This window comes from Chlorocebus sabaeus, chromosome 21, assembly GCF_047675955.1.
Source record: "Chlorocebus sabaeus isolate Y175 chromosome 21, mChlSab1.0.hap1, whole genome shotgun sequence".
NCBI classification, from domain to species: Eukaryota; Metazoa; Chordata; class Mammalia; order Primates; family Cercopithecidae; genus Chlorocebus; species Chlorocebus sabaeus.
The window spans coordinates 21,345,929-21,373,339 of record NC_132924.1 but is presented as its reverse complement, the minus strand read 5'-3'; the positions used below and the strand labels follow the sequence as shown (position 1 = coordinate 21,373,339).

The 27,411-nt window shown below is 38.7% G+C and overlaps 1 protein-coding gene across 6 annotated transcripts in view; it reads left to right on the top strand.

The window, feature by feature from the left end:
- SUGCT (succinyl-CoA:glutarate-CoA transferase) overlaps positions 1 to 27,411 on the top strand; it is a 747,336-nt gene that overhangs the window by 326,568 nt on the left and 393,357 nt on the right. For 5 of the 6 annotated variants that reach the window (XM_073008940.1, XM_073008939.1, XM_073008938.1 and 2 more), the window contains one exon: positions 11,166 to 11,263. In XM_073008940.1, coding sequence (XP_072865041.1) covers positions 11,166 to 11,263 — 98 coding nt within the window. Of the gene's footprint in view, positions 1 to 2,231; positions 4,700 to 11,165; positions 11,264 to 27,411 lie in introns of those variants that run through there. The other variant, XM_073008943.1, reaches the window with a different exon arrangement.

The following is a 27,411-nucleotide window of genomic DNA, read 5'->3' as shown; positions in this document are numbered from 1 at the left end:
AAATATTGAATATTGACATCCTTTTGAAAGTAATGTAGATCGAAGGCTTCTTTTGTTGGAGAGACTATACATTGGTTCTCAATGTAGTATGCATAGGAACGTTATTTAACACTATTCCCAAAGATTTTACTTTAGTATGTCTGGGGTGAGATAGAGGAAACTTCAGTTTTAAGAAGGACTGTAGGTGATTTTGGAGCAGGTTTTTAAACCGCCTGCTCCAAAATATAATATATCCAAGATACAATGTTTAAGGCCTACTGTAAGTCTTGTTAGTAGGTAGGTGAACACTGTCAAGGTCCTTCTGAAAGGACACAAAGATAGATGTATACCCACCCCCCCCCCCCCCGCTACACCCTTTGTTCTGCTCTCTAATCTTTGCACATACCAGAGATTTCGTAAGTTCTGTGAGTACCTGTTTTTCTGCATGTACCAGAGATTTTGTTTTGCACATACCAGAGATTTTGTTTTGCACATACCAGAGATTTCGTAAGTTCTGTGAGTACCTGTTTTTCTGCACGTACCAGAGATTTTGTTTTGCACATACCAGAGATTTTGTTTTGTACATACCAGAGATTTCGTAAGTTCTGTGAGTACCTGTTTTTCTGCACGTACCAGAAATTTTGTAAGTTCTGAGGCAAGGTCACAAGATGTGTTTAAGTAAGATAAAACTCTTGCTGCCATAAACCTGCTCTCACGCCTCAAAGGTTGAACTGAAATATCAGAAATGGCGGGAACCAATCATAGTTAGCCAAATCGCCTTGTTCAAACACTAGCCAATCATATATCTGATTTGTATAATAATTCTATGCCCACTTTTCTTAGACTATATAACACTGCTCGGAGCTCAGTGGGGGAGCTCTCCTGCCCCTCTCATTTTGCGAGCGAGGGAGAGTTCCAGGTTCGAACCTGTAATAAAGATCCTTGCTGCTTAGCTTTGACTCTGGACTCTGGTGGTCTTCTTCGGGGAATAAACGGTCTGGGCATAACAAATGGGGGCTCGTCCGGGATTTCCCCCAAGCCCACCAGACCCCCAAGTCAATGGATCTTAATCTGTAGGTAAGCCGGCTTTGTCACTGTGTCTGTCTTTGTCTCTGTCTGTCTCCCTGAAATTTCGCAAAATCCGTAATCTGTAATCTGTAGTGGTCTGTTTTGTAAGTGGCACGGTCTTGGCGGACGTGCTAAAAGACAGCCACTTGGGACTGGTGGGAGACGTCCCCCAGTGCCCATCTGGGGGCCTCCATCCTTGGTTGCCCCGTCTGACTCAGGTCGGAAGTCCGACACACGCTCGCGAAGGCTCATCGTTTCTCACTGTCTGTCCGTTATTGTTAAGTGTTAAGTGTAAGTCCAAAACGAAACATAAAACCTTTTCTTCCCCTTCCAGGACCGGACCTGTCGGATACTCCCCTCTGCTTCACACTCATTTTCGTCCCTCCTTCTCTTTGTAGGAGCAGTCCAAAGATGGGCAACAACCAGAGCACGCCGCTCTCACTCCTTGTTACCAATTTTAAGGATGTGAAGGCTCGGGGGCGTAACTTAAGCGTAGAACTAACGAAGGGAAAGCTAGTTACTTTTTGCCGTTCGGAGTGGCCCTCTTTCGGCTTAGGGTGGCCCTCCGAAGGAACTTTCTGTCTCTCTATTATTACTAAGGTAAAAACTAAGATTTTCCTGCCAGGGCAGTCAGGACATCCTGATCAAATTCCTTATATTCTAGTGTGGCAGGATCTTGTGGAAAATCCACCGCCCTGGGTAACTCCATTCATCCCTGAGCCCTGCAAGGTCCTAGTAATGCGACCTACAAGACAAAGGACTCCCTCTGCTCCCTCGGCCCCTGTGCTGCCAGACAGCCAGGACCCCCTAACGTTAGAACCCACACTTCCCCCACCATATCCGCACCTTATCCCGCAGGACCCAGTCCCCCAGGGTGGTGCTTCCGTAGGGGAAACCGAGAAGCGGAAGCAGCCGAGAGCGAAAGTAACCCGGGGGGGCCGGCCGGCCGAACGCGAGGCCGCGTACAGCGGGACCAAGCTTCCCGACTCCCTGACTCCACCGTAGACCTGCCTCTCAGAGAAATAGGATCGCTCGATGATACCGGGCTCTCCCGTCTCATGTATTGGCCTTTTTCCACTAGTGATTTATACAATTGGAAGTCCCAAAATGCTCGGTTCTCCGATAATCCCAAAGATCTAACCTCGTTGTTAGACAGTGTCATGTTTACGCCTTATCCATTCCAGCCGGGAGACTGGGTCCTAGTCAAGCGCCACCGGCAAGAAACTCTTCAACCTAGGTGGAAAGGACCACTGCAAGTACTCCTGACTACTCCCACCGCTCTCAAGGTAGAAGGCATCACTTCGTGGATCCACTACACACACGTCAAACCAGTGGACCCAACATCCGACCTTTTCGGGCCGTCTGGAGCACCGGTTACATGGACTGTTGATAAAGCTAAGAACAATCCCTTAAAGCTAACCCTGCGCCGTCATCCCCATAGCCGTAACCGTGTCTAGCTTACCTATGCTTTTATGCCTTATGCATCTGACTCTCCTCACTACTGCGCCGTCTAATCCCTATGTCTGGAGGTTCTGGCTCTATGAGAACAAAACTCACCCCAGGGAAACTCCCCAGGCAGGTAAACTGTTAGCTAGTGCAGACTGCCCCCCCTCCGGGTGCAATACTCCAATTTACCTCAGTTTCACTAATTTCCAAATTGCCCAACCGGGGATACCCATGATCTGTTTTGAATATGATCAGACTGAATATAATTGTAAGAATTATTGGTGGCACCAGAATGCAGGTTGCCCATACCACTATTGTAAAATGCATTCAGCCAGGGTATGGGACGAATACCCGAGAAAGTCTAACCTCCTCAGGACTCGCTACCCGACAGGGACTCCTAACATATACACTTGGATAATAACAGATCCAGGGCACTCCCGGTGGACATCGCCCCAACATGGGGCAGTCTACTACGATTCCAGTAGTAGCTGGCCTAGTAGCCACCTGTACTTGTGGCGGAGTCTAGTCCAGATTCAACCCTTAATCCATACACAAATCCACAGACAGGAAACCAAGCTATCACAAGACTTGCAGCCCTTCTCCTGGCTAACCCTATTACAAGAAGGGCTAGCATTCGCCAACCTCACCGGTTTAGGCGACCTGTCCTCTTGCTTTATGTGTGCAACCTTAGGAAGACCACCATTAACCGCTGTTCCCCTTTCCTCCCCACTCACAAACTATACAGATTTTAATTCATCAACAGTCACAATACCCGATGTGGCCCTGTACCGTGACCCATACCAAGAGAAATATCCCTACTGTTATTCTGCACTTAGCAACAGCCTCTGCAACCAATCGGCTACATACCCTAATAGCCCCATATATGCTCCCCCTGGTGTGTTCTTCTGGTGTAATATGACTCTGTTAAAAACTCTGTCCAAAAGCATCTCTGACGGACAGTTGTGCATCCCTGTTACACTAGTCCCCCGACTGACCCTGCTAACTCCGGCAGAGTTCATAGGCTGGGCAGGGACTGCCCCAACTGAAACTGCGCGACATAGACGAGCAGTTTTTCTACCACTAATTGCCGGAATATCCTTAACCACCTCTGTCGTCGCAGCGGGGTTAGCAGGAGGGGCCCTACAACACTCCATGATAGAAAACGACAAGCTGTTACAACAATTCTCTGTTGCTACAGAAGACTCCGCCTATTCCCTAGCCTCCCTTCAGCGGCAGCTCACCTCCCTAGCACAAGTCACCCTTCAAAACCGCGGAGCCTTAGACTTACTCACGGCTGAGAAAGGAGGTACCTGTATGTTCCTCAAAGAAGAATGCTGTTTCTATATAAATGAGTCAGGGGTAGTTGAGGAAAGAGTCCAACGCCTACACAAACTAAGCTTAGAAATGAAAAAGCAACAATTTACTACAGCCGCTAACAATTGGTGGAGCTCTTCAATGTTTTCCCTTCTGGCACCCCTTTTAGGCCCCCTAATGTCTTTACTACTTCTATTCACTATAGGCCCCTGTGTGGTAAATAAAATTTTACAATTTGTCAGAGAAAGGTTTGATACCATCCAACTAATGGTCCTCCGTAGCCATCACCAGCCTCTCCTGCATCCAGAAAGTGAGGCTACATTATAAAACTCTGGAAATCCAAGATTGGACATCCAGTTACTTATGTGAGGGGGAAATGAAAGGACACAAAGATAGATGTGTACCCGCCCCCTCCTGCTACACCCTTTATTCTGCTCTCTAATCTTTGCACATACCAGAGATTTCGTAAGTTCTGTGAGTACCTGTTTTTCTGCACGTACCAGAGATTTTGTTTTGCACATACCAGAGATTTCGTAAGTTCTGTGAGTACCTGTTTTTCTGCACGTACCAGAAATTTTGTAAGTTCTGAGGCAAGGTCACAAGATGTGTTTAAGTAAGATAAAACTCTTGCTGCCATAAACGTGCTCTCCCGCCTCAAAGGTTGAACCGAAATATCAGAAATGGCGGGAACCAATCATAGTTAGCCAAATCGCCTTGTTCAAACACTAGCCAATCATATATCTGATTTGTATAATAAGTCTATGCCCACTTTTCTTAGACAAATAACACTGCTCGGAGCTCAGTGGGGGAGCTCTCCTGCCCGTCTCATTTTGCGAGCGAGGGAGAGTTCCAGGTTCGAACATGTAATAAAGATCCTTGCTGCTTAGCTTTGACTCTGGACTCTGGTGGTCTTCTTCAGGGAATAAACGGTCTGGGCATAACACTTCATCTTTTCTAAGCATCTGTTCTCCTATGTATAAAATGAAGATTATAATATGTAATTATACTTATATACAACTTAGGGGTTTGGAAAATGTTAGAGAAGTCAAACACTTAGAATAGGCCTTGCTCATATGCACTTAATAAATGACATCTATGAAAATTAGATGTGAAGATTCTGGTTCTGAGGAGGATAGAGTAAATACACTTTTCCCACTTACCCTGAGCACGGTGATCATACCTGGACAGAATTACATGAGTCCATGAAGCATGTATTAAAAGACTTTGAAAAGTAAATAGTAAGAGATTTAGGGGAGAACACCCAAATTTGAAGTACCTCTAACTGGCAGTCAACTTCACCAGCTTTTCCCTCCAGTTATTCCTTCACTCGAGTATAGTTGAACCTGAAACCTGGAAGTGAGCACCAGGCAACGCAGCAGATATCCAGGAAATGCTCTTTATTCCTGGTGCAAAGAACATGAAAAAGTGAGCTGTAATGTCAGAGAGAGTATGGATATAGTTTGTTTTCCCTTCCTTTCCATTTTCTTATGCCCCAGACCCCAAGTAATCCTGTGTTGGAAACAGCAGATGAGCAGGAGCCAACTTTGCGAAAGAAGAACTTTCTTCATTGCTGAGCTGTGATCCCAAAGAAAGGAGTGATTCCTTGTTGCTTTTTTCCCCTCCATTCTCCCATTGCATGGCCTTTGCCCTGAAACCATGCTAGGGAGTGGGATAACTAAAGCAGGAGCCCCAGGCAACTGGAAAATGCTAGAGAGATTGCCAAGAGAAGATCTTGACAATGCTCTCCTTTATGTTGTTTATGAACTCTTGGGATCACCCCTTACTTGCATATGCACTAATTTGATCCTAATCAGCATACCAAAGATGATAGGAACTGAATTAATAAATAGACAACTGCCCAGGTTGTCATATGACCATTAGGTTTGGCGCATACTAGTCAGATTCAAATAACACTGCAAAGGCTTTGAAAACTTAATCAACATGAGAATCAGAGCACACAGAAGTTGGGTTAGAACTGGCAGCTTGGATGTAACCAGGTCAATTGTCTGCTAAATCAGCAAGAGTGAAAATTCTCCTTAGAATTTAAACAAGACCCAGTGGCTCATAATATAATGTTCAAAATGTCCAGGATACAATCCATTATTACTCAGCGTATGAAGAACCAGAACTCGCATGAGAAAAGGCCATCAATGCCAATGCAAAGATGATGCAGATGTTGGAATTAACTTACAAAGATGTTCACATAGTTATTATAACAATGTTCTAAAAAGCATCACAAATACCATTTAAATAAATGGGATATAGAAATATTCAGCAAAGAAATATAAGATATGAAGAAGAACTGAAGGGAAAATTAAAAACTTAAAAGTGTAATAACCAAGAAAAAAATTACACCCCACCGGTTGAGCTCAATAGTGCAATGAAGATGACAAGGAACTTAAAGATAGATCAATAGAAATTATTCAATGTGAACAATAGAGAGAACAAAATATAGCTCCTTCCTACTCAAAACAAGAAATAACAGATCCTCAGGAACCTGTGCAACAATAACAAAAAGTCCATTATTTATGTCATTGTAGTCCCAGAATGAGGGGAGAAAGTGTACATGCTGGAAAATATTTGAAGAAATAACAACTGTATATATACCAAATTTGGTAACAGTTAAATGCCCATAGATTTAATAATTTCGGCAAACCATAAATGGGATAAACTGAAGCAAATCTATGCATGAATACATAATGTGTCCCTTAACAACAGGTATATGTCCCGAGAAATGTGTCAGTTGGTGGTGGTGTGTGAATATCGGAGTGTACTTACACAAACCTAGATGGTATAGCCTGCTACACACTTAGGCTATATGGGATAGCCTGTTCCTCCTAGGCTATAAATCTGTACAGCATGTACATGTTACTGCACTCAATACTATAGGGAGTTGTAACACAATGGATACAAAAAAATCATCCAGAAAAACACTCAGAGGACAAAAAGAATGTGTTATCTGTGAGGGATCAGTGACTCAATTAACTGCATTTTTTTTTTTGTCAGAAATTAATGCTAGGGAAGAAGTGGCACAACATGTTTAAAAGGCTGAATGGAAAGAAATGCCAACCTAGATTTCAATATCCAGTAGAAATATCCTTAAGAAATGAAGGTTAAATAAAGACATTCTGTATAAAGGAAAACCAAGCTGACTTGCTCTAAAATAATTTTTCAAGGAATTTTTTCATTTACAGAAGGTAAATGTTGTCAGAAGGGAACTGGAAACATGAGAAATGAAGGAAAAGCAACATCAATAGTAAATATCTGGGTGAATATAATGGTCTGTTCTTTTCCTAGTGAATTCTTTGAAATATTTGATGGGTGAAAGCAAACATTAAGATACTGTCTGATGGGATTTTCAGTGTATGTAGATCTAACTTACAGATAAATACAACATAAAATGGGGAGAGTAAAGGGACTATATTGCAGTAAGTTTGCTATATTCCACTTGAAGTGGTAAAATTTTGATTCTAACTACACTGTGAAAAGTATATGCATTATGATCTCCTAAGCAATAAACATCTGTCATTAAACATCTATGCAGAAATATAGCCAAAATCAAAATAGGTAAATGTAATAGTAACAACTCTAAAGAAGACCAGAAAGCAAAACAGGAATAAACGGAAAAAAGAATGAACTGATAGATCTAATTCATTCAAAAATATGAATAACATTAAATGTGAATGATCTTAATATTATGAATTAAAACAAGTTGTCAGAAAAAAATGACCCAACTCTATGCTGTCCAATGCATATTTGAAATTCACATCAAATATAATGATACTGTCAAGTTAAAGTAAGAGGATGGAAAAATATACAAACACAAACAAAAGGGGCAAACGCTAATGAAAAGAAAGCTGGAGTGGGGCTATATTAACTATGGACCAGTTTTTGTCATCTCAGAAAACTTGTTTGCAACAAATTCTTGTGCAAATACTTATTTAACATTTATACCGGCAGAGGGAAGATCAGATGATCTGAATTTGTTGAGAAATTGTGAAACCTCACATTTCACGAGAGAGATGTTGCCTTTTCCTTTATCTAAAAACTAGATTCCAGTAGTTCTTACGCTGCAAGTGATTCTCTGTTTCTGCACCTTCCTGCATATGCAAAGATCTTTTATTTCAGTACTGAGTTATATTTTCTGTTATACTGGATGCCATTTTAAATGGCAATTAAACTTAACATGTGTTGTATCAGTAATGCACATAAAGTGATGGCGGTGTATATGAACATTATGACTTACAGTCAGTGACAACTCTTCATAATTTTCTCCTGACAAACAACTCTTTCAAGAGACCATATAGCTTTTAAGAAGCACCTATATATTTTATTTATTTATTTTTATTTATGAGATGGAGTCTCACACTATTGCCCAGGCTGGAGTGCAGTGGTGTGATCTTGGCTCACAGCAACCTCCGCCTCCTGGGTTCAAATGATTCTTGTGCCTCACCCCCCTGAGTAGCTGGGATTACAGGCACCCACTGTCATGCCCGGCTAATTGTTGTATTTTTAGTAGAGATGGGGTTTCACCATGTTGGCCAGGTTGGTCTCCAACTCCTGACCTCAGGTGATCCACCCGCTTCGGCCTCCCAAAAGTGCTGGGATTATAGGCGTGAGCCACCGTGCCTGGCTGCAGCTAAAAAGTGATTTTAGACACAATGGAATAAGGTATATGCAAAAAATAATGTCTGAAATATCATACACCTGGAAGTGTTCACATTGTTTATCTGTGAGCTTGTCAGTTGAAGAATGTATTGTCGGCATTTGGGCTATGCCAGTGAACAAAACATTTAAAATATTTTGACTTTGTGAAGCTTACATTTTAGCAGGGCAGACAGATATGGGGTAATAAACATGATAAATATGTTAGGTGATAAATATTATGGGAAAAAATGGGTAAGGGAAGAGGGAATCAGGGGAGTCAGTGTTGAGTCGGGTGGGGTGGCCTGCGGTAGGGGTAGGGTAATCAGGGTAGTTGCATTAGGAAGTTGAATTTGAGTCGACTCAACAAAGGAAAGGAGGAGCTAGTCGACTAGATGTCTGGTGGAAGATGTTCCAAGCAAAGGAATAGCTATTTTAAAACTCCTGAGGCTGAAGTGGAATAGACATGTTCCTGGTCCAGCAAGAAGATGAAATGGCTGCAGCAATGAGCAAGGGAGGAGAGCATGGTAAGAGGTGATGTTAGAGAGGTAATAGCGCCATATCGTGTAGAACTTTTCAGACTATCTTAAGGATTTTGGTTTTTGCTATAAGGGGGGCTTTAGATGACAGGCATGTTAAAACACTTGCATTTTTTATTTTCATGGGTCTTCATTATTTTTTCTCTCTTTTTCCCATTTTAGAAAATGTTTGTCACTCAGTTTATGGTGTTTTGTTATTTTCTTTCTTTTTGTTTTTGCCAATGTCTCTTCATTTTTTTGCGGAACCCTCCCTCCTTTCTTTTTTGAACCAATATATGCTTTTTAAAAATTTCTGGCCAGACTCTGTGGTTCATACCTGTAATCCCAGCATTTTGGGATGCTGAAGTGGGTGTGTCATTTGATGTCAGGAGTTCAAGACAAGTCTGACCAACATGGTGACAACCTGTCTCTACTAAAAATCCAAAAAATTAGCCGGGCATGATGACATGCATGCCTGCAATCCCAGCTACTCAGGAGGCTGAGGCAGGAGAATCCGTTGAATCTGGGAGGCGGAGGTTGCAGTGAGCTGAGATCGTGCCACTGCGCTCCAGCCTGGGCAACAGTGTGAGACTCTGTCTCAAAAAAAAAAAAAAAAAATTCTTTTGGGGGAAACAGTACCTAGTTGGAATACTTCACATTTATTTACTGCTTAATATGTCAAGCATTTTCATGTACATTGTTTTGTTTTATCCCAGGCAGCACTCTTTTTAAATTTAAGCTCCAAAATAATAGTTATGATCACAGTCCTTGACGCTGTCTCTCTAGAAACATTTTGAATGTTAGCTGGCATAGTTGAAGATGGAAGGATTATTACTTTGGCCAACAATCTCACACCATCTTTGAAACAGAAAAGAGTCCCATTAAGTCAAATACAGCGGACACATGGGCATTCCAGTTACCCTTAAGTGTGGTCACTGTGTAATTTTTTGTTGCTGATGGTGCTTTTTGGGTAAGGCCAGGTTTGTAAATTTAACCTGTGACTTAGTGAAGACACTTGCTTTTTTTTTTTGGAATGACTTATTCACTCTTAGGGAGGGAGGATGTCTAACTGCTAGACAAGGCTTGAGGCCAATTCTTGGATCAGGTGTTGTGACAGGGAGATTTCTAGAAAGGGTGCTGTATGTGGTGTTGGTTTTTAAAATCTGGGAGAATAATGCTGTCTTTATTATTCCTAAAGGAAATAACTGAAACATGTGAAAGAAATTACACCACTGAGATGGTCTCTTGACTCAGGGGAATCTTCTTCACTTCTCTCTCCTTTGCAAATACATTAATAAAGACAATGAAGCTTTCTGTAGGCTGCATGGCCTGCCCCCAGGCTGTAAATGCTCCTTGTAACTTTCCAACACAACTGCCAAGCACTGCCTCTACACACTCTTTGTAAAACTTTTCCATTCCAAATCCACTTGGTACTTTCATTATAGTCTTGTTAACGTTGAACATTGTCCAAAGGGACTTGCGAGATAGATTTTCCCCTTATTGAGGAGGAGCGAAAGAGGAAATCTATAAAAGCATTTCTAGTTGGTATTACTTCAGGGAGATATATTAATAAAAAATAGTGATACTTCTATAAGAAGAAGATCTTTTAATTTGCTATTGTTTAAATGGTGAGAATTTGGGCAAATGTATTTGCTTTTACTTTATTTTAGCAGCTTTTAGAACATTTTGCATAGGATAACCTGGGAAGATCACAGTATTTTATTTACATGTGGAATAAATAAGTGAATATATCTACAAGGTGCATGTTGACTGTATACAAGATACATGTAGGTATGCACTTATGATATTGGTTTTTAAAATTTGGTCCGTTTTACCCAGTTTAGCATCTCTCTCCCTATTTCCTCTAAACAAGATTTTTTTTTCTGTGGGAATCTGATAACATGTTTCCTGTATTCTCATATTTGGCATAAGACTTATGGGGATCTTTTGCTGTTCTCCTATATGGAAGAATATTTGCTTAAATGTAGTAAAAGCCTTTTGTGAATGACAAACCCTTTCACCAGCATGATCCATCCTAACTGTGTGCTTGTTCCCTTCATATGTCCTTGTTGAGGGGCATAAAGACCAGCAAGGAATGTTCTTGAGAAGGGAGAGACAAGACCTGAACACTGGCACCCACAGGCAGGTACAAGAACAATCTACTTCTTATACTTGAAAATTCTTTTTCCCTTTTAGATCTTGGATTTGCCTGAGTTGATTGATGACTCCAAGTATAAAACTAACCACCTTCGGGTACAGAATAGAAAAGAGCTTATTAAAATATTATCTGAACGGTAAGTTTGGATCTTGTATTCATCCATTTAAGAATTAATATATGATAAGCATTTATCTGGTGTTTTGTGGGTTTTTTTCGTGGCTTATTTGAGATCAATTTGTAATTCTCTTCCATTTTACAAAATTGGCTAGTGGAGAGATTTTAAAGCTGTGGGTTTTTTTTGTTTGTTTGTTTAGAAACACTTGAACACATTTTATATGCTTTGTTAAGTAGTGAGTCATAACAATGATATAAATAAGAAAGTCACCATGACTTGAATTAGGTTGTTTCTCTGTGTCCTGTAGCTGTTTGGGTTTAGTTTATCATAAGTACAACAACAACAATAATAATTTAACATTATTTCATACTTTCACTGTGTTAAATGCTTTAGATACATTATCTCATTTAATCCTCATAATCATCCTGTGAGGTAAGTTCTGTTATTTCCATTTTATATGTAAGGAAAACAAGGCAAAGAGAGGTGAAACCAAGAGTTGGTTTGCATTTCTGAGCCACTCCTGTGAATCATGATGTTATTTCTGGATCTTTGCAAATGCCAAATTTTTCCATTAATGTCAGGTTATTTATTTATAATACCTGTACCAATTTTTCAAGTTTGTCTGAAAAAAAGTAATTATTCTTACTGTTCCATGTCAGTTTCACTTTTTGTTTGCCTTTACATGTCTTCTGAATCTGTACAAATAGGCTTTGTGGCTTTTGTGGATCGAAATGCCCACATGAATTTTTCTTCTATTGAAAATTTGCTCTCATCATGCCAATAGATTAGGTAATTTTGTTTAAATACCATATCTAGTCTTTTGAAATGGCTCATGTGTTTCTATGTAGTATACATCAAAGTTATAAGAACTAAAATTCTGCTGTTGTTTTTATTTTTGTTGTCTTTGTATTTGGGGATGTCTGCAAGAATATCTGAATCAACATTCATCTATCTATTTTCTCTTTCCTGGATTTGAAATACTTTTGTAACTTTAAACACTTTTGTGATTTTAAACACTGCCTGTATCTTTTCCATGTGCCAAATGCTGTTGACATCAATAGGGACTGTGTGTTGTGGGACTGATAGACACAGAACGGGGGAAGGAGAACTGGGTGCCCTTTTCTGGTCCCTAGTTAAATATAACTCTGATTCTACTGCGAAGCCCCAGAGCCCTCAATGACTAACTTTTCTCCACATGAGAATTGCCCATTTATTTCTTCTTTTTCCTCTATGCCTCTCAATCATTTGTAATTCATATAGTTAATTGATAAAACTTTTTCCTTTCACACTATGGTTACCAAGTTTCAATAATAACCACTTGTGAGAACCTTATCAGAAGCTCTTTGATAATCTGAATAAATCATGACCATGCTGCAAGAAGAGTAGATCCCAAGAAAAATATGATACCTAGATTGGTTTCCTATGTTTTAAAACTTTTATTCCTTATTAAATTCTGTAATGGAGTTCAACTGTGGAATGACTTTTAGTAGCATCTGTAACATACTCATTTCCATTTTCCCTCTTTGGTGTGAGTTAAATAATCTGCAACCTTCTTCTTTCTGTTTTTTTATATACAGAAGTAGAAGTTTCAGCATTTTGGTATTCATAAGATTGTTATATTTTTGTTCAGACTTAACAATAAGTAAGGAATCAATGTGCAAGGAAGAGACTGAGTTGGGGGAGGGGGTAGTCCTAGGAGAGGAAATTTCATAAGGAGGTCACATCATCATTGGTACTGCTGTTAAAACACAGACCACAGATAGAGCCCTTGGCTGCTTGGAGGCTAGCTTTTGTGCTCTCTTCTGCTAGTGCACTGACATTTTTTGGGACTTTCTTATGGGTTGCAGTTCTCCAAGTCTTTTCTAGCATGTCTCTTCTCCTCCAAGGTAGTTCAAATAGTGATGATCTGGGAAGATTAGAATTAGAATATTGATTCATTCCAGTTTATAAGCTTATCATTTATTTTTCCAAACAAATAGCACTGGGATCATTAGTATTGCTTAGTGCTTGGCTTTGAGAAGTCTCTACAGGTTCTTTAAAATTTGTCATTTTCATTATATGATTCTGTTTTTCCAGTATTCAAAAATATTAGTGGTGCTTCATAAATTACATGATTATACATAACCTCCACCCTGGCATGCAGGGTCTTCCATAATCTGACATCACCTTTCCTGTCCACTCTTCTTCTAACATGTTTCCAAAGGACATCCCTGCTATAGTCACCCTCCCTATTGGTTTAGTTTCCTCTCTGAAATGCTTCTCAGGATTACCACTATTCTGAAACTTAGTCATGTTTCAAGGCCAGTTCTAGAAGCCTCTGTTCCCAGTCAGATGATGGCACCTTTACAAAAGAAGGTTGTCCTTTTTGTGCCTTGTCCCTTGTCAAACGGAAGTACAATCAATGTTGGTTGTCATTATGAATGATACTGCTCCAGGGCCTTCTCAACATTCTTGTCTTGCTCAGCACACGCATTGCACAGTCACCTCAGAACTTGCAGGCATTTTATTTCCTAACAAAAGTGTTACATTAGCTCACAGCCACAAAAAAGGAGCCAGGGAGAAAGGAAGGGGTGGAACCAGCCTTTGGTGGCTGCCAAGTACATGCCAAATAAGTGTTACTATTCCCACTTGATATGAAAATTCTGACATTTAGGGAGGTGGTCTCCAGGTCAGGCACATAGTGAATAGTTAGAAATGGGATTCAAAATGTAACACCTTTTTCATCTCTCATATTGCCTCCCTGAAGTGGCACATAAAATATGACTGTGTCCTTGTTTGTTTATGCACTCAAGAAATATTTATTGAGCACTAACTGTGTAGTAGGCACTGTTGCAATCGTTGGGGATAGAGAAGTGAATGAAACAGACCAAGTGTATCCATGAAAAATAATGCAGGCCAGGACAAGGAAGAATGCCAGAAGTTAAGTGTGAAGCTGGGTTTTTCATTTAGCCTGGTCACAGAGGGCTTTTCTGTGAAAGTGACATTTGAGCAGAATCCTGCAAGAAATGAGAGAAAATGTCTGAGGGAGGCTGGCAGGCATCTGGGAGATGCATTCCAGGCAGAGTTTATGGAGTAACTCAGAGGACAGTGTGCTTGGATCTGGGGGAGCAAGAGAAGAGGGGTGTTAGGTTGGTTCAGAGAGAGTGGGAGCCCATGGCAGGCAGATCATGTCATGAAATAATGAAAGCCTTTATGACAAAGTAGTTTATTAAACTTGTGAAATAAAGGATTTTTTTTTTGGGGGGGGTGCATAAAATGGATTTGCTTATTAGCAACTTTTTTCTCTTTAACTTGAAGAGAGAGCATCAAGGGAGGGAGTGCTCTACCTAGTAGAGGAGAAGTCAAAGCATTTCAGCAACATGGAGTCAGGAAGACCCCGTTTCTTACCTGGAGAGACCAGAGGGCTAGGTTGAAATGGTCTATGCTTCTCCTCCATTTATTCAGTCTCTCACGTATTCAACAAGCATTTATCGAACACCTACTGTGTGCCATGAACTGTTCTGAGCACTAGTAATATAGCAGTAAAATACAGTAAAGAATCCTTGCCCTCCTGAATTTTCATTTGGTAACCATTGCAGACTTTTTAGAAGACATTGTAGTGGTTATTTTTGAACTATTCCTTAACACATTTGTTTCAGTGAGCCTAAGAAGTTAGTTTTCCATATTTTTCATAATAACCACTTTTTAAAAATTTCTATTTTGCAAAAGTATTGCAGTTACAGACTGTGCCTGTTACTCATTTATTGTATTTTTTCAACATGTTGATATACATGCTCCAATTTTTAAAATGTGGTTTGCCAGTCATTTCCATAGTAAAAACATATTTTTAGTAACTCACAGATAATCGACTTTACCATGTGGGTCTATCGTGTTTTTGCCTGTTGTCTTCTATTAAACCTTACATCACAAGCACTTTCCTTTAATACTTATACTTTCCTTGCCTGATATTTTTATTTTAGAAAATCTTTAAAACATGTAAAAATATGGAGGGATTCATGAGAGTGAATTTGCACAGCAGATAAGTTTAAAAACAAACTTTAGGAATGATGAACTCACTGTATTTGTTTTAAAAAGGTTTCTCATCCTTTGTACCCAATTTGAAGACAGTGAAAACAGAAGCATTCATGGATTTTTACGAAGTTGGCACTTGTAAATATGCACGTGAATTTCCTATTGTGTTTCAAAATTTTCCTTCCAAAATATTTTCCCTGAGCAATTTTTGAGTACTCCCCTCCCTGTCCCTTGTAAGCCTTCATTTATGTTTTTTAGAATCAGGTGATTCTCCTATGAAAAGTGCAGGCTTTTTTGGAAGTACCTACCAGAGCTGTCAGTCACTTACCTCACTTGTCTGTTATTCTTGCTAAGTACAGTTTGAAGCTACTCTCTGAGGGCGGTCAGCCTTGCTCAGGACGGCAGCTGCCTGTTTTGGTCATCAGCTGCGTTTTCCACAGCCAGCACACACAATTCCCCTCAAATGTTCTCAGGTGTTACTATTCCCCAGCCAGGGCTGTGAGCAAGTCTTTTTTATTAATCTAAAGGTAGAAGACTTTCCCCTGGAGTTTGCCATTTTATCCAGGGTGTTGCAGAAAGTATGTTTACCCAGCTGCTAACATTGAAAACTAGGTAAAACTCAATCATGTTAAAAATCCCTAGCTAAAACAGAAGAGGAGATATAATGGAGACTAATCCAGCGCCAGATAAAACAATCCTCTTCTTTGCAATGCTAAGGAGCAACAAACTGTGAAACCTGTGCTACTCACACACCAGATCAGCATTTTTGCAATAGTTAGGACCCCAAGAGAGATATTGCAAGTTGTGAATTGAAACTAGGAAGAGAAGGATAAAGATGATGTATTAGTGTTTGGAGAGAAGTAATAGGAAGACATGACATGAGGATGAAGGAGAAGAGAATTGATGGAGAAAATAGACATAAAATTTATTTTATTCCCTCTCTCTTCCTCTCTTCACCAACATTTATTGACCACTGACTGTGTACCCTTGTCCTGCAGATGCAGAGCTGAAAGATGAAGCCTGGGCTTTTAAGGAGTTCGTGGTCTAATTAGGAAAATAAACTATTTCCAGAAAGCATTGATTTAAGTAGAGTGTGGAAATTACCCAGGTAATCATATGCACAGTGGATTGGGGAGCCCAGAAACGGAGCAACTCCTTTAATCTGGGAAATCAGGGAAGGCTTCCTGAAGATGGTGCCATCTAAGATAAATCTTGAAGGATAAACGGAATTAGGCAGGTGAAGGAAAATTTGAAAGAAGGAAATACTGATGTAAGTGTACTTTTGTAGCATGAAAGTAAAATCATGGGAGACGAAAAGAAGTACAGATGGTCCCCAGCTTACAATTCTATTTGACTTACAATTTTTTTAATTTGCCATGTGGTGAAGTGATACACATTCATTAGAAACTGAACTGTGCGCCTGGACAACACAGCAAGACCCTATGTCGCTACAAAAATTAAAATAAAAAATTTAACTGGCCCTGGTGGCATATGCCTATAGTCCCAGCTACTTTGGGAAAGAAACCATGCTGTGAATTTGGATATTTTTCCAGGGTAGCCATATATGCAGCAAAATACTCTGTTGTGATGCTGTGTGGCAGCAGTGAGCTGCAGCTCTCAGTTTGGTAGATTAGGTGTATTAAATGCATTTTTGACTTATGATATTTACAATTTAATGATAGTTTTATTGGGACATAACACCTTCATAAGTTAAGGACTATCTGTAGTTTGGAGAAATGCAGATGACAATTTTTAAACTGCTTTTGGAAAAATGTTACACGTGTAAAGCAAGTATATGTCAATTTAGTCCTAGTGAAGACATTTGTAAAAATTTGTTTACATTATGTCATCATAAATAAAACTAACAGCGTTAGATAAGTTCGCCTTTTAAAATACCATGGCAATTCCTTTAGTAAAATAAATATTTGGTTTTGAATGATTCAATTTTTTTCTTAAATTAAGTTTTTGATTGTTAATTGTCTGTTTACTTATTTTCAGTTTACTGCATTGTGGAGTTAAATATCCTATATCAGCCAAACAAGTATTTGTTGAATTGAATCAAGCGTTTATGCTGGGTGCAGTGGCTGGTTGGGCACAGTGGTTCACACCTGTAATCCTAGCACTCTGGGAGGCTGAGACAGGCAGATCACCTGAGGTCAGGAGTTCGAGACCAGGCTGGCCAACATGGTGAAACCCTATCTCTACTAAAAATACAAAAATTAGCTGGGTGTGGTGGCAGGTGCCTGTAGGTACTTAAGAGGCTGAGGAAGGAGAATCACTTCAACCCAGGAGGCGGAGGTTGCAGTGAGCCGAGATCACGCCACCACACTCCAGCCTGGGTGACAGAGCAAGACTCTGTCTCACAAAAAAAAAAAAAAAAAAGGTTTTTTGTTACTTTTCTCTAATTTGATCATTTTCAAAATTTGATATCAAATTATTTTGAATAGATTTATACAAAATATTGGAGATTTGGACCTGGAACATTTCTTGGCTCTTGATGGAGCAATTGTAACTTTAAAGGTCCCTATACTGAATGTCAATGTAAAAAAAACTGACATCTTGGCACTCTTAAGCCAGTATGACCATTTCACTGCCCTGGCTAGGTCCTTCTGGGGCTCTCTACACCTTTCACTTTAGCCTTTTCCTAGGCTCAAGTAATCCTCCTGCTTCAGTCTCCCAAGTAGCTAAGACTACAGGTGCAAGCCACCATGCCTGCCTAATTTAAAATATAAATTTTTTAAAAAGATGGTTGGTGGGGTGGGGGAGTGGGGTTTCCCTATGTTGCTTTGGCTGTTCTTGAACTCCTAGCTTCAGATAATCCTCCAGCTCCCGCCTCCCGAAGTGCTGGCATTACAGGGCTGAGTGAGTCACCACGCCTTGTTTCTATAGCTTGAAGGATAAAGTTCAAACCATTTTACCTGAACACATGCACCTCCCACCGTGTCAGCCTTGCCTGGGTCACACAGAGCCCAGTGCTACTACTTTTAATGTGGTCTAGGCTTTCAGTCCTCCATGTTTCCCCACATGCTCATTATTTGGCACTCAAATGATGGAACTTCTTTGTCTCACTACCCGCTATCAGTCCTTTAAAATAAGCACAAGTTTTAGGAGCTTTTCCGGTCTCACTAGTCTATTTCAAGCAGCCCCTCCTGTGTCGCTGCATCACAGCATTTACCCCACTTGGCTGTCATCAGTCATTTACTTCTCTTCCTCCTTGACAAGACAGTGAATTTCTTACGGCAGAGAATATATCTTTCGGATTTTTATTTCTAGTACCTATTGGCACTCAATAAATGTTCTCTCAGTTAGTGAACATGTGAAGCAATGATGGGCAAGTTATCCAAGTATGGAAGAACTGGCCAAAGGGAAAAAACAAGAATTCATGATGACGAGTTCTACAAAACAGAAAAGAGCAGTGGTAGCTGGAAGTGAGGACTTTGAATGAACTAGAGAACCTGTCTCATGGTCAGAGAATATCAGAAGATCTGAATTTGAGATCTTAGTCTTTCAGTGATCAGCCTTGAGCTTCAGGTTCTCATATATCATACACGTAAAAATGCCTACATCACAAAGAGGATTAAAAAACAGAACAGACAGGCCGGGCACGGTGGCTCATGCCTGTAATCCCAGGACTTTGGGAGGCCTAGGCAGGTGGATCACAAGGTCAGGAGATCAATACCATCCTGCCTAACACGGTGAAACCCCATCTCTACTAAAATACAAAAAAATAGCTGGGTATGGTGGTGCACACCTGTAGTCCCAGCAACTTGGGAGGCCGAGGTAGGGGAGTAACTTGAACCTGGGAGGCGGAGGTTGCAGTGAGCCAAGATCGTGCCACTGCACTCCAGCCTGGAGACAGAGTGAGACGCTAAGAAAAACAAACAAACAAGCAAACAACAACAACAACAACAAACACAGAACGCATGAAAACAGCCAGCACAGTTTGACTGTGCAGCAGTACTCAGCCTATTTGAGGAAAATCTTTTTTTAAAAAAGTTTTAATTTTTGGAGTACATAGTGTACATCTATAAATTTATGGGTAGCATGAGATATTTTGATACAGGCATGCAATGTGTAATAATCATATCATGGTAGATGGGGGTATCCATCAGCCCACACATTTATCCTTTGTGTCTCAACAATCTAGTTATACTCTTTTAGTTATTTAAAAGTGTACAATAAAATTATATTTTACTGTAGCTACTCTGTTGTGCTAGCAAATACTAGGTCTTATTCATTCTTTCTATTTTTGGGATGCATTTAAGGAAGATCTTAATCCTGGAAAATCATAAACTTTAGTTCCCCAATTGTTTGCTTTAGCAAGTTATGTATTAGTTTTAAATTCATGAACCTTATTTCTAAGATTTTTTTTCTGCCAAACTGTAATTATTATAAGACTCAACTTTCACAATTTGTGTTTAGGAAAGTTATTTTTAACTGCCAATCAGACATCCTAATAAGGATGATATGACTAGTATTATAGTAGCAATTTACTTCTACAAAAAGCAAAGCATGACGTTTTCATTAGCCTGCGTGGCCTTGTTGTAGGTGGATAAATAATTTATTCAACTTTTTGAAAAAATAGAAATAACTCATAGGACTTAGGGATACATTTTATTTTGTACTAATTTCCTAATTAAGACTATTAATAGTGCTCATTTTCTTTTTTTTTTTTTAACTGAAAGAGTACCTTAATAGCCCCTATTCTATTCCCTTTCAAGAGATACTTGTTCTGCATTGTGGGTAATGAATTTAGAATTTGTGAACACTCCACTTGAGTTATTCCTTGCATTTGTGTCTATACTTTCATAACTAATGAAACACTTTTTGTGTGTTCCTTAATTGCTATTCTGTTTTAATAGCCTCCATGAAAAGCTTCAGCCCATATCTTTAAGCACTTTAGTCAAATACACCCATGACTTCTCCTGTGCCGTTTTTATGTGTACGTTTTTCACTGTTTTATTTGGTATCTCTAGCCTTCCTGAAAACTATTGACTTTTAAGTTAAGTACTGTCTGTAATTTCTTCATTTTTTATTTTCTCATGTTTAATTTCTAACGTCTGTGTCATCTTCCTTGGCCTTTCCCCCTTTCCTAAATCCTCAATTTTATTCTTCCCTCCTTCCTTTTTTGGCCTACCCCATCTTTCTGCCTCTACTCTGCTTTTCACACTTTGAACTGTTTTAAAATTAAACAATAAATGGGTATGATGTATTACAGTCCTAGCTGGATTTCACTTACTTGCATGAAGGCTTTATTGAGCACAAGGTTTCTTAGAGAACAGGGAGGATTTTTATCAGTGGTTACCTATATAATACAATTTAGAAGGCATGGAAGGAACTTTATTCCATGGAATTTAATTCTTCCTTACACATAGTTTGCTGATTTCAAAGGTTTTACAGTTAAAAGATTTTGTGGGGGAGTGGGGGTGGGTTAAAAGTCTGTATACTGTTAAGTTTCAAATAGCACAGGGAGGGTTAAAGCTTGAACTCTGATTCCTTCGTGTAAATACATTTTCCCAGATCTTTGCCTCAGTTTAGATTTTAATGTGGAGAAAACAGAGAAATCATCCAAATACTGGCTGCTTAAGGTGAGTGAAGAGGGACGAAATGAGAAGCTGAGAGCAGTCAGGAGCCCCAGAGATGAAGATCCCCTTCTTGACACATTTGCCCAGGGCTGGGAGGTTATGGAAGTGTCTTTTAAATCCGATGAATTCCACGTTTCTCTCCACCTGGCAACCCTCCACTCTCCCATATCTACACGTTTTTAATATACATAGAGAAACTTATAGTTTTCGCCCTCTGAAACTTTTTGTGTTGGTCTAATGTTCTTTTTTCCATATGATCACATTTTAAAATCTCTTCTGCCAACCTTTTTTTTTCTGACTTCTATTAACATCTTATGAGGCTGCATTTCATAGGCTTTATATGTAGCCTCAACCTACATATTTAGTTTATTGTAACCTCCTCCCAACCCCTCATAATTCTTTGAATCATATCATGGCATTCACTGCAGAGGGGCTAATTTGGATAAATGGATCTGACGTTTGCTGAGGGTCACATTTGTTTTCTTATGCATTCCTTGGCAGTGCTGCCATTATCAGCTAATAGATGGTCCCTTGTAAAATGTCTATATTTTATGTGGTACATTTTCTGAATGTTGGTTATTTGGAGATAGATTTAAGTGGCTGTGTTTTGTTACTATAAAATCAGCCTGGAGGATAAATAAAGAAAGAAACACAACTCTGGAAAGCATCCCTTTGGCTTAGAGAATGCAAAGGGAACCACTGCAACTCCAGCAATCTCCTCGTGACCAAGGCTTTTTCCACCCTGTTAGGAGAATTCTTTGTGACTGAGAATCAAATGATGTCTTTAAGTGAGTCAGGATGGAATGGAATGTCATCTCAGTTTTTTTGTTTTTTGTTTTTTGTTTTTCCAAGAGGGCTATAAACCATTCCACACTACCTTTTAGGAGGAAGAATTAGGTGGTGGTTGTGGGATATTTATATGTTTGTATATGGAGGGGATGATGGTGGTGGGAGGGAGTCCAGTAAACTCTGTTTCCCTGGATAAAACATTTAATACTCTCGTTTCTTCATTGGAACTTAATGTGTATTTTTAGATTTATAGAATGTTAGAGTCCTAAACACTTGGGGAGCTGGATAGAAGTTTGGATATCATCAAATTTAACCCCTTCCTAAGTGTAAGAACTTAGAATTAATAGAATCATAGGCCAAAGATCCCTTGAAACATGGTGGAAGACTCCACAAGTCAATGCTAAAGGCCTTCTTTTTTGGGAGGGGGAAGGTACAGTTCTCCAGACTTTTCTGGCTGACCTTGTTTCGCTCTTGACTTTGGAATTGGATGGAGAATCTGGAGTTTGACTCAGTCAAATCTGGTTTGCTCCTCGGACTCCCTGACTCATTCCTGTCCTGCCCAATTTCCTGCTTGCCTTTGGGTCAGATTGAGTTCTGCTCTGTACTTTGCCCACTTGGGTTCTATTCTTATCTCCTCTTAGCTTTGGCTCTCCAGCATGGACTTTCCTTGAGTCTTTGATTTTGCATCAACTGATGTTTCTAGTAAGGGCTGACTCCACCTCTCTCCCAGTGCTGACAGCTGACATCCCTGCTGAGTCGTGATTTCCACCAGCTGTTTAGCATTCTGGATCATTCCTTGTTGACCAGCTGCTTCTGGCCATCCTCACCTGGACAATCCGCAGTAGTTTTGGCATGTTGCTCACTGCTTCCATTGCCTGACGGTACCTACCTTAGTTCTAGTTTAACATGTTTTCCCCAGTTCACGTAGCTCATTGATGAGGCTCAGATTGGAATCTTCTGATTATCAATGTCTTTTCCATAGCTCTCACAGAATAATTGCTTATTCTCCTTTTCTCTAACTTCACATTTTATGTTTACAATATTCCTGACTAGGAAAAGAAACTAAGTGAACTGTCTCTGTCTCTGTCTCTGTCTCTGTCTCTGTCTCTGTCTCTCTCTCTCTCTTTCTCTCTCTCTTTCTGTCTTTCTCTCTCTGTCACACACAGAATCATATGTACACAACTTAAATCTCTAAATTTATAAATTTACATTTTCCTTTTTAAATGATTTTTCTTTCCTCTATTGTGAATTGTTTTTCTTTTCTCATTTGCTAACTTTGGAAAGAGAAAAAATCCAGACATTGGAATGTCTGAGTTTATTTAAGTCTCAGTACTCTGTTCAATTTAATGAACGGAAACAAAAAAGGAAAATCAAAATGCTGGCCTGGATCTTCGTGGCTCCAGGATTGGCCCTTTTTGGTGGCTGTTGATAGATAATGTATTTGAAAAATAGGAGTAATTGTTGGTTTCAACTTACTTTTTAAACACATCAAAGTATACAAACATGCTCTAAAACACAGAAATTTGGAATTATGAGAACGTGAGAAATTGTGAAAAACATAATTGTATATAATTTAACATTCTGTTATCTAAAATAGAGGATAAAATGGGTCTCTGAATGCACACTAACAAGTACATGTTGTTTACTTAAATGGTTATATTTCTTAGACTAAAAAAAGTACTAAAATACTAAATATAATATTAAAATAATAATATTTAAAATAAAATTTTAAACTCTATACAAGTTATAGAGTTAAGCATCTGACCAAATATGAAATCAGTGTACTTGCCTATATAAATGGAGAAGAGATTCTATGCATAGTTAACAGAAGCATGAAATATAATGTGTCTAGGGATAACAGTAACAAGATGTGTATGGGGCTTACATACACAAAACCTATACAACTTTCTTGGCTAGGAAGACTCAATATCATAGTGAAGATGTACAATTTTCTCATATTAACTTTCACAGAATTCAGAACACCATTTCAACAGGGTTATCTTCAGAATTTAACAAATTCTAAAGTTTATCTTCAAGTATACATGAAATTGTTTTTTAAGTACTGGAGATAACAATCCCTGCTATATAGTAGAGCAACTCTAATGTTAAAGCAACGTAAATAAATTGAAAATATAAGGTGATGAATATATTTCCAAGAATAACTACAGGTTTAGTAGTTATTTTACAAAGAGACTATTAAAATAGGTCAGTAAAAAATTATAACAACTTCAATGTACTAACTTGAAATACTTCACAAAAGCTGAAAACATAAGGTCAAATTCATGTATGAAAAATATTGTCTTACTAGAAATTAAATATAACCAAATAAAATGGCTGAAACATGTTTTTCTCTTTTTAATCATTCAAATACTTATAAAAATGAATAATAATTAGTGTTGCCTAAGGCGTAGTAAGACATACAGGTTCATTCCCTGCTGTGCAATTGCTCAATAGGCATATAGAGCCTTAAAGTGTCATTCTTAGTGACTTGATAATTCTATTTTGAAATATTCATTCTTGGAGTCCTGGGTAAATGTCTTTAGAGGAATCAAGATAAAGACAATGATAAGTACACAATTGCAGAGTTGTTCACAATCATGAAATAGCACAAAGCACATACACATCTGGCATTAGAGAAACAAGTAAAAACTTATTTTGGAATATTCTGTATTCACTAAAAATTAAATTTGCCCCATATTTTTTATTGTGTGGGGAATGCTTATTACATCATACTAATTTAAAGGCACAGTTATAAACTATTCTAGCAATCACATAAAGGAATAGCACCAAAGAAGGAAGTAAAGCTAATATTAACCATGGTTGTCTCTCCATAGAATTATAGGTAATTGTTTCACATCTTTATGTTTCTAACTGTTTTCCATGTTTTTAATGTGAACATCTCAGTAATCAATAAATTGATGAAGCTAACAAATATCTTTGGAATATACATCCATTTTTAAGAGAGCAAACCACATATTGCCAATAATAATAATAATAATAATAAAAAACTCGGGGATCTGACATAGCTGATGAGCACTATCAGCAATTTTATTTGTAGCTGTTAGTCATTGAGAGCCCATAATGGCACAGAATATAGAGGTCAAAATATAAGTAAGAAATAAATACTATTTATGGAAATGCCTTCTGTTACTAATTCATGTTCTTGACTTTCACTTGTTTGAATATCAATGTCACATGTGTCTTTGAGTATTTTCTAGCTTTTATGTTACTCAGGAGAAATGGCTAAATTCTTATAATAATGTGTTATACAATTGACTTATTTTCAGTTGTAGTTTTCTTCCTTACAAATGCATTGAGAAAGTTGTATATTTTTCTTTCTTTGATTTTTCTATGGGAAGGAAAGTATAAACTCAGTAAGAGGGAAAAGAACCATGTTTCTTGTTTGTATATTACAAAATGTTTCATTTTTCAGTGGGAGAGTGAATGTTCTGATGAAACACAGTCCACCAATGACTTCTGCCATAAGTAGCCGAATCCACTAACAATTTATGCATGCTTTTTGTGGTTGTTTACTGTATTGTTCAATAAATCTTACATACTTATTTTAACAGTAACCATATGAAGCATCTTAAAGCAACATGCACATGCAAAAGCTGTACATTTGAGAAATGTCAATCATTTTATGATAGCTGGTTACATTATTTTTACTAAATATATCACTTTATCCCAGTAGCAATAGTAGTTGAATGTAATATTTGATTGAAGTATTATTTTTCAGTGCCTTAAAGTTAAAAGTTAAGATTGCATTTAGTATACTCTCTTAAGTAGCGTTTATTTTTCCCAGTCCATGTTTCTAAGCCTAAGGTGTGTCTGAGTCTGAAATGTTCCTTCTATAGGTAAGTAGCATCCCTGCATGACTGAGTTACTGATAGTAGTTTTGACCCCCTCCCAAAAGTCCTCTAAAGTTAGAAGAGTGTGACTGTGATCCACAAATGCAGTAAGAGGATTTAAAAAAAATGGTGGTATGATTTAACCATGGACGAGTAATTGTTTTCTAATTTGCCAGCTCAGTTTGAGTTACATGTTTGAATGCAAGTAACCCCCTTGGGGCATATCGAAAAGAAATTAATTTAGGAACTCACTCAGAATTTATTGCAAATGGTCTAGTTTTATAATTTGGTGCCTGGAGTCCAAGGGTGGCTGATCGGGTGGGTAAGAGTCCTTGGGTGGCTGACAGGGTAGGTAAAAACTTAACTTTTACTTGAGTAAAAGTTTACTCCTGTGTTTCAGAGTTTTTTCATCTGTAAATTGGGGATAATGGGCATATGATAGTAATTCCTACCTTTAAAATTGTTGAGAGAATTAAATGTGTGAATACAGTAGAGTGCCTGGCACATAGCAAGCACTTGGTAAGTACTACATGTTGTAGGGGTCTGCCAGGGCAGCAGCACAGTGTGATGTTAGTTAACTTGTCTTGAGTAACAGAGTTCCTTTAATGAAGTCTTAAGTTTTCACTCTTTTTGGAAGCTAAGCTTGCATTAGGTGCCCACCACTAAATCACCTTTTAAAGAAAACCCTGGCAGTTCCTAAACCTCATTTCTCCTGTGTCTTTATTATAAAGTAAATTTTTTATTCACTCTGTTTAAAATAAAATCATCTTTGTTTAAACCAACATGATTGTGGTCTCCGCTAGCTTCTTGTTTTTCACAAATCTGACCAAAATGACATCATCCAAGTCCTTGTTTGGGTTCAGCAATAGACACCATTCTCACTACCTGAGATTGAAACTGAAATCTCTGATTGTATTATTTGACTGCCTTCAAATTCACATATTTGTGTCATTATGCAAACTACATTTCTCCATCTTATTCACAAAGATATTTTGAATAACCTTGTTAGTACCTTTGGTGAAATCCAGGAATACTTTGTCCATAGTGTATCCCTCATATACCTGTTTAAAACCAAGCAAAAAAGAAAATGAGATTGGCTTGGCATTATTTGCTTTAAGGAAACCATATTGGTGACTAATTCTTACTATTTCCTTTTCTAAATTTCAAAAGAGTACTTTACAATCTTTCTTTCAACGAGTATATATTGAGCTTGAACTCTGCGAGGCATCATTTCGAATCCCAGGATTTTTCCAGGAATTAACATCAAATTTACAAAATCCAGTTTCCACATCTTCACCTGCAATATGAGGCATATTACAGGATTGTTACTATGATTCAGTAAGAAATATGTGAAAGCACCTAACAGAGTGTCAGAGCAGAGAGGTGCTCACTACTAAGTCAGTTTCCTTTCTCAGTTTCAGAGAGAGTGAACCCAAATAATTGATCTATAAATCAGTCTATCAAAATATCTATCAATCCATCAGTTGATTGTTTCATTCATCCATCCATCCATCGTAAAATTCATCCACCCTTTATTGCTCACCTCCTCTTTTATTGAGGTGGTATAGCAGGGTGGGTTGGGGTGGTAAGAGCATGGATTCTGGGGCTCGTACTGTCTCAGTTTTAATCCTGGCTCTTGCTGACTCTGTCATGTTGGTAAATCATTTAAACGCCTCTGCGCTTCAGGCCCCTTGTATATAAAATAGGGATGATAATAGTACTTATGTTATAGGGATTAAATGTCTATGTGTATGTCTGTGTCTATGTCTGTCTATGTCTTTGTCTATGTCTATGTCTGTCTGTGTCTAAGTCTATGTAAAGTACTTAAAACAGTGCCTGACACATAGTATATACCATAAAAATATCAGCTGTCAAATGTCAGGCTCTGTTCTGGTGCAAGGCTATGTGGAACAGGGAACAACTGAGGCTGTTT